Here is a 13,303-nt window from a genome sequence, read left to right on the forward strand (position 1 = left end):
AGACACCCCCCCCCACCCCATCCCAAGCTACGGGGCCGACCCAAGCCCACGTGGGCACCACCGGCCGTGGCCACAGAGCGTCGTAGCTGCTGGGACACGCACGCACATGCACGCGCATGCGCACGCACACACGCACACGCACCCTCTCCACGGTGAACGTGCGGATGACGTATTCGGCCAGCAGCTCGGTGTGCACGAGCGAGACGGTGAGGTCGCCGTGCACCTGCTCGTCCTCCGGCCAGTACTTGTAGCACTTCACCTGCGAACACAGAACGCGGCACGAGCGCTCGCACCGCTTTGCCGAGGCCAAGAAATGGTAGAACGCTGCCGTCGTACCTGTTCTCGGCAACCGTGACTTAAATAAATAAATACCCAGGTAAAGCCGCACACGGTCTTTCGCTACCGGACAGCGGAGCCCCGACCGTGGCTGCGGCACGGAGTGGGGGCCTTCGTCGACTGGGACGAGCGGTGTAATGGCCGGCAAATGGGAGCTCTTTGGATGCTTTCAATCAACCACGTCACTCACCCTAGCGCCGCGGAGACGCGAGTTGGCCCCGGTTTCCTTCAGCTGGCTCCATGCGCGCCCGTCTATCATCCAGCAGTGGACTGACAAACAGCTGTCCGTGCGCATGCAGCATAACGCCACGTTCCGTAGTCAATGTTCCGGCTTTAGATGCTTTCTTTCTGCTCTCCCTGCATGCCTGTGCCATGCGGAACCCTCCCTCCCCATAGCAAGCAGCCAGCTGGCCTCATACGATCAAGCGTGCTCCTCTACGTGGCTTGCTGGCACACATGTGACGTGTATTAACCTCTTTTCACTGATGCATTACAGCCATATGCAGCACGCGACCCTCCCGGTACGAGTGGTTTTTCCATTGGCTATATGTCGAGCCGAGCCAGAACCAAACTATGACATCTGCACCTGTTTCAGGGCCAAGCAGGGCCAGTGGCCTGGTTGACGAGGCTCGTTCATTGCTCGTGATATCAGTAACATGTCTTGAGTTTTGGAGTGGGACAAAAACAATTGGTGGCACCAGAGCCATGGCCTTGGCACGGCTTGGTTATACAGTGGAAAACGAAATACTTTTAACCGGCTCCGCCAATGTTCAAGGCTGTTTCCTTGAAGTAATCCAGCCTGGACACGTATTCCGCGAGTTGTGGTAAACAAGCTTGTATATTAGTTTTACTCTGCTTTCGTTGAGGAATTCAGGAAAGCATAACCCTCTGTGGCGTTTCCGTGCTGTACCACATGCTGGTGTCGGCACGATGTCCGACACTTCGCCAAGGGTCTTTTGGTCTTCACAATCACAGAAAATCCCGAAGAAGCTCCCCACATGCCGAGCGAAACGTCGGACATCGTGCCGAACGACACGCGGCACAATCAAAGCACCCGTCGGATGGCTACGCAGCGGTAATGAAGAAGAGCGCTTTGGTTGCGATCGTGATCCTCAATCACAAAAGCGTGTCGGAGTGCAGGAGCATGGTGTGCTTGGATTCAAAGGAACCCTGAGCCATGTGTTGGAATGACCAACATCGAGCTGGTGAATGGTTAAACTTTTTTTTTAAAGGATTATCGTGAAATCTAGCAACACATAGCGCTCGACTGCCGGGGCACTTCCATGGAAAAATAAAATGATGGATTTCCGCTGTTCATTAGGGCGTTTTAGGTTGACTGGATATTAACTATAAACGAGGTGGTGCAGTAATCCGTGAAGAAAAAACAACATTCCGTGCTTTCGGTCAACTTGGGTCTTGGCAGTCGCGGAGCATCTTGATATAATCAGTCGTTTGCGATACTCATCATCGCTGCTGGCAATTAGCTGTAATCACCGGTCGCATTTGCGCGCGTCTAGATTTTTATGTTTTCATTTGTTAAGCTTACTTCTGTGCGCTCGGCACATAACGCGTTGCTCCCAAAATGATTTGCAACACAATGCAACTAAGTGGGAGTGAGTGCGAGTCAAGAGCTCACCACAAGAATTAGAAAATGACTTTTGGAGAACACGCGTTGAGAATTAATTGTTAAAGAGCAAACTGAGTTACAGAATGTATTACACACACCACCATTACAATCTCCATTTGCAAAGAAAGCTACCGGCTTCGTTTGAACAGCTACACCGAGGCAAATAGAATTCAATCAACGGTGCTGCTAATTTGTTTCTACAAATGGAACATTATATCTGTATCAAGGTAAAGGTGCAGCCCTGGCTCTGCTTCTTCGCACCACTGCTGCAGGAAGGGCATCCACGACGGGGAGCTCTAGAAAGCCCCTCTGGCTACAAGTCCTGGAAGAGGTGGGATCACTTATGCGTTACCCCACCGTGCCGGAACTGCTGAGATCACTTACCATGGCGTATCCGTTTAAACGGCCGGGTGGACAGGGACAGGAGGCATTTAAGAACCTTGCACCGTTCTTTCAACTGCCGTGCCGGGAGATCGAATGGAACGGATTTTAAGTCCATTGCGCTAAAATTTGATTTAAAGCTTTCGTGACTGCAGGGATTCATATTCTTGATTCTTTCGGTAAAGTCACGTATGAGGGAAATAATACAATAATAAAAATATAAAACAATAAAATTATCACGACGTTTCGACTGCAACACAAGCTATCATCATCAGGTGCGAAATCCACAGCAAGATAAATAGAAAAAAATAAAAAATAAAAATCACCTGATGATGATTGCTTGTGTTGCAGTCGAAACGTCGTGAGAATTGTATTGTTTTATATTTTTATGATTTTATTATTTCCCTTCTACGTGACTTTACCGAAAGAACCAAGAATTTGAATCCATTGCGCTAATCGTTGCACCGCCGTGGCAGCGTCCTTAATATCCGCCAAGCGATCGGCCGCTGGTCTCCGGCGAGCTTTAGACGAGGCAACTCGGGCACGGCGAGGACGGCGCGTCGCGGCCGTGCGAATCCACGCGCACGTCGAGCCGCACGGCCCGCGGGGGCGCAGGCGGCGACAGCGGCTCGCTAACCGCGCTCGCCTAGCAGCTCAAATTATCCGTCAAACTCAGAGCGAGCATCGTCAAGGTTTAAACAGCTCCAGCCGCAGCTGGCAATGATCTCACTCAGCGGCTGGACAGAGACGTGCGCGATTAGCTCCGCTCGTCCGAGAGCTCCTCGGACAAAATGCGCAAACCGATGAAGCTCGACACCTTCACGGCTGCTAAAAAGGTTAAGGAGCAGCCCTGCAATTTCCTGCTCACGCCACTGCTCGCGGAAAAGCCTCCACTAGAGGGAGCGCCAGAGAGCCCCTCCAGGGAGCTTCTCTCGATGGTGTTGGGTCTGCCTACTTTCCCAGATGTCTTGGTAGAAGTAGAATACCCACACTTTGCCACACCACGCGTCACCTGTCAATCGACTAACTGTTGTGTACCCATGTATACTGCTGTTTGGACAGATGCAGTGGGGGGGGGTTTAAAATAAATTGGCCTCGTGTTATAACTCGCAACCATTGCGAGTTTCAGTTGTGCATGATGCCATGCCAGGATGTCACGCATGCTAAACTCCAGAAATTGTCCAGCGACCCCCAATTAAATGCAGACCCTCGTAAACAAACTCGAAAGATAAACGATAAAAAAAAAAATTTGCGTAGCGTGACATATTCTCTGCCAAAACATTATCTTGGCGATGTAAAATAATTTTCCCTCATGGAAATATGAGGAAAGTGAAATGAAAGAAAAGGCGGCTCTGCACGGGAGAGGCCAAAGAGCCGGAAGGCCGAGGCTGTACTCACCCTGCCAACCTCCACCAGGTTGGTGACCATCACGATGCTGGCCGATTTCTCCTGCCACACCATCCGCCAGAAGTCGTACACCGTCTCTTGCATCGGGCCTGCACAGACAAAGATCCCCCGTATAGTCTCAACAGAAGTGAAATAATAAAATAATAAAAATAAAACATAATAAAATAATCATTCAGACGCTGTTTTCCCGACAGACCTGTTCTTCACCTGAGGACGGCTGCTTGCGTTGTGGCCGAAACGTCGTGAGAATTATTTTATTATGTTTTATTTTTAGTATTTTATTATTTCCCTTCTACGTGACTTTACCGAAAGAACCAAGAAGATGAATCCCTGCAGTCACGAAAGCTTTAAATCAAAATTTAGTCTCAACAGACTTTTTCAAGCAAGTGCTGCTTGTGAGCACGGAACCCCAAGTGTTGGTGGCAAAGCAGCACCCCCGGCCACCTCTGTCTCCCCAGTGCTGATGTTGATACACGGCACCATGTAGTGATTTGAGGCCGCGTCGATCTCGGGGAGGCCCAGGATATTCACTACCCAGGACCAGGTCAAATATTCGCTCATGTTTGGCTCTGAGTGGACCTCGAACTCGAGTCACCAAGCTCCGAGCACACCACGCGACCCACGAGACTACAATCCACACGTGTACAAAGACACAGATCCCCCGTAGAGCCTCAATAGACTGTTGGGGCAAGTGCTATTTGCGATCGCGCACACACACACACACACACGTGGGGGGCATTGTTAGCTTTCTTCACCTGTACCTTTCTGAGCTGTGAGTTTCTCGTGCGGTGCGGCAGAGATTCGAGCCAGATTGATTTGGCAGCAGCAGCAGCAGCAGACTCTGCTGTAATGAGCAGGGCAGTGCCCGTGATGAGTCAGGCTTGCCTCTGGATGTTATTTACGGTTCACCACTACACCAATTTCATTCCGCGACTTCATTCCGCGAGTGAACTGATAAAATATTGTCGTGCGATCGGTAATTCGATTTTTAAATTATTGATATTTAAGTGTCACACACACACCGCGACCACATTATACATATTATAAGTGTAAAAGACAATTCCTTCTGTTTACCTTGGGTCTAAATGCATATGCTGTTAGCGAGTGCCTATTAAGGCTTGCATGACATTATATAGCGTGGTATATCCGGCACCACAATCTTTGCTTTTCTATCTCCAGTATAGATTTGTACACATCACACCACGTACTCATTTAAGGCTGAGTCAACCTAGGGGAAGTCAAGGACAAGTTCAGGCAGCACTTGCCACATACACGAATGGCTAGCAATAGACTACCGTGTAGAATCCATTGTTCCAACACCTACTTTGTATATACATACACAAAACACAAAGATCACCCATAGAGCCTTTTACAGACTGTTGAGGCAAGTGCTGTCAGCAAGCACCTGTGAAGGTTGTCACAGTGTACAGTGCTGACGTTTACTCACCACACCCAGGTACTGATTTAAGACTGAGTCAACCTGGGGGAGATCCATACCACTCTTTTGTTAGCAGTGGCTTGGAATCACAGTCGGGCTGATGGGTTCACGGTGCAGTGCGTTAACCACTGCGCCTCCGCTCCCCACGTACACACCAACGCACGCACGCACACAGAGGCAGCAGGGTAATACGTCTCTCACTCAGGAGAGAGGAGAAACTGCAGAGCTATTTATTATTGTAATAACTGGTTGTGCAACGATGATAAACCTCACGTCACCCTTGGCAGAGGGCTTAACAATTTCCTGCCAGAGCCACTAAAACGTCCCAGACACACGGGCAGCCGTTCAGATGCCGTTGTGTAATCTCCGCGGGGACCCCCACACGAGTGTCTTGCAACGGCAGATTTCAATGTTTGCTCTCTGATCCGAAGACGGAGGTGGTGTTGCTATTTTTTTTTCGTTCAGTTATTTTTTTACCAAGAGTGTCAATTTAGTCACCATCTTGGATTTTATTCATCTCGTGGACGGCAGTTGGTGGAGTTCCCGTCGCCTCTCGGTCGCTCTCTTCGCGTCGCCGACCAACGCAGCCAAACATTCAGTCACGTGCTCTTCTTTGTCAAATGCTGGTGGAGGAGCGTGCAAATAAATGCTTCTTCTACGCTATAATCAGCTCAGCCAATCAGTGAGATCAGTAAATCATCTTGTACACATTTGTAGCTAATTGCCATGTTTGGTCTTCCTCGGCGCATTGCAGCCTCTCATCTTCGTGCCGACCCCCGTTGATTTCGCATTTGTCACGGTCAGCCACGCTTTGGTCTTTCATGGGCAGCAGTGGCAGTCGTCTCGCCGCGGTCTGATCAAATTTGTCCGAGCCCAACCAGCCAACCTCACGCAGGGACCGTTTTTAAAGTAGGGCAATATAAAAAATAAAGGTTTAAGGAATTGCGAGTGAACGTTAAACGCTAAAGCGAGTAATAACAAATAAAAAAGATATTTTTTTATTTTTACCTACGTGACTTTACCGAAAAAACCTAAGAGTATGAATCCTTGCAGTCACGAAAGCTTCAAATCTAGAGCTAAAGCGAGTAACGCCGCTCCATGCGTTCGTCTAGCGTGCGTTCCGCTAGGGGACCCAGCCGCCGTGTGGACGAGGGACCGCTGTGACGCCCACCGCGTCGTCGTACTGAACTTCTATGCCAACGATGTTGGACTTGGATATAAGAATTAGAAGGGGGGGTTGAGCCTTTTTCATTCGAGGCTAACCCCCCCTCCCAACCTCTTTGAGGCTACAGAGGCTGCTGCATCTCGAGCCCCAGACACACAGAGAGAAGGGACCCCTTTAGTTTCCGCCTTGCTCACTGCCGGGCTAAGTGCTGTGAGTGACCTCTGTGACACACTCCCTCGCACCTTCGGATCCACATTCATTTCTCCTTCAGAAAGCTCGGAGACCAGAATCCGTGGCAAATAGTCGAGGTTAAGCTGACAAACAAAACACTCCACTCATTTCGTCCATTAATTTCGCGTCGGCAGCTGGGGTTGCCACCTGTCTTGATTTAGCCAGGGACTTCCACTGTTCGATGTAGCTGCTGCTGCTGGGATATCGACAAGTCTTACCGGGATTATTGTCAATCTCGTTTTTTATCAGTTGCGTAACAATCCACCAATGGAGACAATGCATTTACATGCAGGATTCCACGATATATCCTTGTCCTTGCGCTATACATCCCAGATTGTATCTTAGAGGTGGCAACTCTTTCGGCGGCTATGCGTTTCGGTGTATCGGGCGCCATTTGCTACGCCCAGGAGCTTTGAGTCGGCTTTTCTCCGGCATCACCGGGACCACGGCGCAGGAGAGGGAGGGGGGTGCGGGAGAGGGGGGGGGGCGAGAGAGGGGGGGGGGTGCGGGAGAGGGGGGGCGAGGGGCAGAGCCAGACGGGCGCCGCCGGCACAGCGCTGTCAGCGCACTAACACCGCACTAACACCGCACTAACACCGCACCGCCGATTTTCCACCCCCTGGGTGCACACAAATCAGAAGTGAGCGTGTGCGATACTCACCGCCGAAAATGTTATTTCTGCTCGATCCGCATTCAATTAGCGACGGTATTGTTTGCATGAATCCATTTACATCGTGCACGTCCGTAACCCTCGGTAACTTATTTTTTTCAAAAGCGCCAAAGTCATCCGATTTGAACGAGGGGGCCGCTGCGCCGCGAGGCACCATTGTTTGAGCTCACGAACCGCTCCGTCAAATTGTCTCCGTGCATGGAAGCCCACTCCACTTCGAGCTGAGTTTGTCCGGACGCTCTGGTCAAAATAATACTTTGTCAAAATTGTTGCATAGATGTGTGTGTGTGCCTTTAATTGCGGAAGATGCAAACAAATATCTTTTGGCACAGAGTGTAATTGAAGCATGCAATTGCAATGCAACGAAGTGAACAAAGAAGGATGTCAAGCTGGGCTCACGATAAGTACGGGCAAAACAAAAGTCACATACGAACATTTTGTTCGCTCGTTGAATAAACCAATTATTACATGAATAGAGGACACAGGAGCTGCAGAATGTGTACCTTGGGCAAATGTTGATTGGGATCAACCCCAGCACGAGAGTAAGCCTTACACAAAGGCCCTCTCGAGGGTGTTTGGCCTCGTAGCGGACAGGCCCCACAACACGGGGCTTGCCCATCAACTCACGGTGTTGCACTCATTTATGCTGCTGCTGGGCAGAGGTGGCAGGATGATTTAATCACCTGCCCCGTTGTTTCAAGTGCCGAGCCGAGAGATGGAATTGAACCGGTGCCCTCTGGATTGCAAGTCACAGTGTGCTGACTATTGCAGTCGAGCGGCATTGAGTTGGAAATCCAGATACCATCAGACGACAACTCACAACACTCATCTCCGCTCTGCTGGTTTGCTCTCATTTGTTGATGTTTGGATTAAAGTCGGAGATGTCCTCATTAAATGTTTACTTTTGCCTTTTCCTTTGGTACTATGGGCACTGTCATGTGCAGTAATTGGATTTCGTCGGACATACAAGGTATTGCTTTGGCTAAAAACTGACTAAAGTGCCAATTAAAGAGGCTTTTCAAAGAATTTAGAATGACATAAAAAAGAAAGCTCCGAAATTGATCCTCGCCTATAGAGTTTGGGCAGTTCACCAGCATTGTTTGACGCAAGCCTGACACTGCTGATGAAACATTGAATGCCAAAACCAGTCCAGAGTTTGCTTGTATTGAACCAAAGCTGCTGATAAGATACACTCTCCAAAAATTCCGCGTGAATGATAGGTGCTCTAAAATATACTTTCATTTGGGGAGAAACAAATATGGGAACGATGCCTTTATAAATAAATAAAATGGCAGCCACAGCCAGTGGATTGTCTCAAAATAATGGAACAAATGTAAAAGCAATCGCTTAAAATGAAAGAACTCACGAACATTACATTAATTACGGAGGTATGATGAAAATTGCAAATGTTAAATGCGCATTACAGCAGCATTGCTATTCATCTCATCACAAGTTGCATGACGCACGTCACTACCTTTTATAGGATTAAAGTAAAAAAATAATTAATTCGCAGCACGAATGCCAACCACCCACACTTTTTGAGCAAAATTCCAGGCCATTATATTTCATGAAATGCACTCATTTGTGCACAGAACTTCGCCCATTGTTTAATTGAATACATCTGGGAGCACGCGCAGTGCGGGGGGGGGGGAGTGACAAACGGATTTTTTTGCAAAGCGGATTCGAATAAATAAAAAAAGCCTTTCTAAATTAAATTACTATTTATATTTTTAACAAGAACAATACGGCCATAAATCTCAGACGACACGAAAACGAAAGTAAAATGGGGTATTGATCACTCATCAAAATCTCTACGACGAACACACGCGGGGCGGCGGTGGCGTCAACGACGACGAGGAGGAGGAGAGAACCGCCGCTCGCTGCCCTGCGCGGCGCCCGGAGCTCGCGGCCCGCGAAGCCTTCAGCCGCGTCGGGGGTTTATTAAGCACGAGGTAATGGGCCATTAATTTACAGCGCTGCTGCTGCTGCCTGCTATGTACACCGCGCGTCTCAGCAAGCGTCGGGGAACGGAGCCCAGGGTGCTTTTAATACAATTACCCCGCGCGCATACGCCGCCTGACTGCTAAGAGAGGACGCTGCTCAGCGGCAGAACCTCATTATAACCGAGTGGAACGGAGGATAAGCTTTCAGTTCATTATAAACGATTTCTATTGTGTCCCCACCCCGCACACACGCACGGCAAATTATGCAAATTGTTATTTGCCGCGGCCTAATGTACACATTTTGTTGCGTCGAAGTGTGCCGAAATATGGACCGAGTTAATAGGCGGCGAAAAGACCGAGGCTTTTGTCAGGTTGGGGAGGGGAGCGAGAGGAGAGGGGCGAAGGAGCGACGGGAGAATGGGGATCGGGAATCAGAAATCCTCTGTTGTGACCTCGATCCCAAGGTAGGGCAAGCTTTGTGCCACTGTTTCCGTACAGATGGAAAGATGATCAGCAATATGAGTGCACGTCCATGTGAGGGATGGCAAGCGAGCCAGTGGATGGCTTCAGGTGAATATCTGAAAATCTGCCGGTGAAATGATGGAGGCAGGTGGTAGCGTTACTATGCTGTGGCCCGTGGTTTGAGATTGGTGATCGCAGTCCCACCGTGGGATAATCTCAATAGTCCATCGGTGAAGAAGATTGCCACGCACCTGCCGTGCGACGCCTGTGCCACTGTTAACCTCGTACCACAACACCCAGATGCCGTGCCACTCATGACCGCCATATTGCTTGTCGTGGCACGGTGCCGCATACAACACGGGCCCTCTGACCCTCCGAGGCCCAAGTTTAATTCCACGTCACCAATGGCAGAGTCCAACATTGCACAACACAGCTAAGTGCTGTATAGATTCCCAACACTTCCCAGTTGCAATAACATCTCCATGTTTTCTTAAGATGTATGGAAATAAGACTTTGAAGAGGTAGTCAATTAGATAATTTAAGAAATTAAGATAGGATGAAAAGAACAGGGCTCACCGATGATGATGATGATGCAGCTGATAAAGCAACGGAAATCAAGTGGAATTGGGCAGCACTAGTCATGAGAGCAGCTGACGAGAGATGAGAAGTTAAAAGAACTCCGTTGGAGCAGAGACCAAGAGAAGGGAGGAGAAGCAGAAGAAGATAGCGGCAACAGCGGCGGCAGCAGCAAGACAACATCACAGAGGTCGGAGGTCACGACCGGACAGGATGGATTGGGGAGAGAATTGGGGAGGCCTTCGCCTGGCGGTGGGGAGTTACTTGGCGACGACAACAAGAACAAGAGAAAGTGCAGAGAGAACTCTGGGCTCGGGCCGCCATCATTCCCACGTACCTTGCGTTGCGACGTACTGCCGCGGCCTGTGGTAGCCCTGAACAAAGACAAACGGAGAGCTCACAGTCAGCACCGAGGCAGCAGCGAGAGCGAGCAGCGAGCATCCCGCCCGCATCACGCCCAGCACCCACGCGGCAGCGCGGAGGGAGAACCGGGCAATTAGCAGCGCTGACACCACAAGGTGCCGAACCATAATGGTTACATGCTTACTTGTCTATTTTTTTACGTAAGCAAATTGTGATACCCGCAGAAGCGACAATAAAGCAGAGTTCAGCGATTAGGCAGAAACGGCTGCGGCATACATCAGTGTCACGAACGCTTGTTGCCGTGTAGGAGCGCTACCATTGTGGTTTATTATTATTATTTTTGTGAGTTGAATCGAGCTGGCGAGAATGGGGAAAACGGGAACATGCGTCCCGCGCACCCCACACGCAAGCCTCAGGGAGCAAGTGGCGCTTTAGGGGAAGGAGGGAGTCGAGCCTGCATCTCGGCGCAAGTGCGGGCGAGGCAGCATCCACATAATTGGATATGCAACGTCGTCGCTACGATCTTTTTATAAATTTGAGAACGCGCATGCACACACGCATTCAACGGGAATTTAATTTATCTGGCGCGTCATTCCGTGACTTTGTTTCCGAGAAATGCGAATTCTTTTTTAATTACGACTCGAATTTGTAAGCACGCATGATTCGTATTAATTGGTGTTCAGCGGGAATGTACATTTCGTGTTTATTTGTTGCACTTCATTTGATTTACATGAGCGAAGACACTGTTATCCAAGCGTGTTGTGAACACAGGGATGTACTCGTGTCCTTACAACGTACTACGTCCACAACAATTCAAAACAAATCTATGGCTCACTCGGAATACAAATCAGACAATATTGCTATCGTCTAAAAATATGCTCTTCATCATCGTCGTCGTTTGGTTTGTTACACAGGGCCACCTCGAGAGAGGTTGGAGGTTTAATGGGCAACTTTCCCCAGGCCTCACACAAAAGAGGGATGTTTTTTTCCGCTTTGAATTAGCGGCTAGCCCCGCATGCCATTCAGCCTTGGGCCTCCATCTCCGGGCCTCCAGGAACATTTGGGCGGCACTGATGTTAAACATGCCAGTGGGTCTCCTGGGCGTTAGGGCTGTGACGATGCAATCTATTTCCAAGCTAACGATGCGCGCGCGCGTCACAGTCCCCGCGTCTTCTACGCGCGTGCGCTGCCCGTTAGGTGAAAGGAACTTGCGTCGATGAAGTTGGCGTTGATGTAGTCGGAGTGAGGGTTGGCATCCAAGGGCTGCAGCAACACCCTGGAGTGGTCGTCTGGGGGAGTGCAGAGAAGCACGGGGGAGGGGTCGTGGCGTCATTGATATATCCAAGGTAATGCAAGTCATTTATCCAGGCACGCTTCGTTGACTCTCTAGACCCTTCAAGAGGGCCCTGCAGTCGGATGTTTGGCCAATGCAATTTTTGAGGAGTGTTCTGTGTGGGAGGAAACTCGATTACCCAGAGAAAACCCACACGTACGAGGGTTTACAATGGCAATACAATTTGTATTTATATACCGTCTCAATGCAAGCGCATCTCAAGGTGCTGTTCCACGCAGTGGGACATGACCGCTCGGGGGAACGGAGTCACATTCATTATTATTTTATAAAGATAAAAGGACAGTCAGTGATAGGCAGAGGAGAAGAGCCTGGAATTGAACGGGGAGCAGATGGGATCATGAACCCACTCCCATCTCCTGGCCAACGGGTTTGAGAGTTTCACAAATGTGTACGTGATCCACTAACCCTTGGCTCACAAACGCTGGGCACCATGCGTGTGCATCGCCATCGTGAGATGTGGAAGCTGGAAAGATTGAGAGCGATGCGCAGGGTCTCTCCGCCAACAATCCCATCCCCCTCAAGGATTCAATTTTGAAAGGAGGAAATTATACCTGGGCCGATAGGATACTCAACGGCCCCATTGTAGGGATCACATTATTATTATTATGAATGCGAGCGGCCGCACGTCATTCCATCAGATGATGGAATGACGTGCGGCCTCTCGCGGTGGCACGGCCCAGAACAATTACCGCAAACTTAATTAATTAACTTTCCAACTAAGTCACGTGAAAATGCATCACACCCACGTGCACTTTCTTATGTTTTAATTAATATGAGAGTCGGCCACTTTTCGGTCGTTGCTGTTGTTGTTGTTTTTGCCATTCACTAAACGAATTACACAACAGCTGCTGAGCAGTGCATTGGGTGGGCTCCGGTGGGTTCCCGGCGCCGCCAGCCGGGACTCACAGGCGATGATGTTGCCGTAGCGGTTCTTGCCCCGGTTCTCCTCCTTCTTGGCCACCTGCCAGGGCGCCGACTGCCCGTCCAGGAAGCTCTGCGGTGGCACCGTCAACGCACCACGGCCTCGCGTTAACGGGGCGCCGCTCAAAACGCGGGGGAGCGCACGGAGGGCGGTCGCCCTCGCCACATTGCCAAAAGAAACTGCTTCACGGAGATCTCACAGCACCGGAAGAATAACCATATCGTCCGGATTATGACGCACCTGTTTCCCATGCGTCTCGTTATACGGTTGCTGTGTGTGACTAGATTTGTACCGCTTTATAGTCTAGATAATACAGTGAGAATGTAGATATATTGTCTTGAGTGGTATGTTGTTCAGCAACTGACAAGAAACTGGACATTTAATACGATCTTGGGAACACCAGGACAGGTGGCGACAGCAGACAAACC

At 49.7% G+C, this 13,303-nt stretch overlaps 1 protein-coding gene across 4 annotated transcripts in view; it reads right to left on the reverse strand.

Annotated features, from left to right (window-relative positions):
* Positions 1-13,303, reverse strand: part of LOC144725064 (receptor-type tyrosine-protein phosphatase kappa-like) — a 201,470-nt gene that overhangs the window by 41,299 nt on the left and 146,868 nt on the right. For all 4 annotated transcript variants that reach the window (XM_078604519.1, XM_078604518.1, XM_078604520.1 and 1 more), the window contains 5 exons: positions 12,860-12,947; positions 11,812-11,888; positions 10,574-10,610; positions 3,743-3,840; positions 143-259 (listed from right to left, as the gene is read on the reverse strand). In XM_078604519.1, the coding sequence (XP_078460645.1) occupies positions 143-259; positions 3,743-3,840; positions 10,574-10,610; positions 11,812-11,888; positions 12,860-12,947 (417 nt within the window). The remainder of the gene's footprint in view (positions 1-142; positions 260-3,742; positions 3,841-10,573; positions 10,611-11,811; positions 11,889-12,859; positions 12,948-13,303) is intronic.

This window comes from Lampetra planeri, chromosome 22 (genome assembly GCF_965212315.1).
Source record: "Lampetra planeri chromosome 22, kcLamPlan1.2.h2, whole genome shotgun sequence".
Lineage (NCBI taxonomy): Eukaryota > Metazoa > Chordata > Hyperoartia > Petromyzontiformes > Petromyzontidae > Lampetra > Lampetra planeri.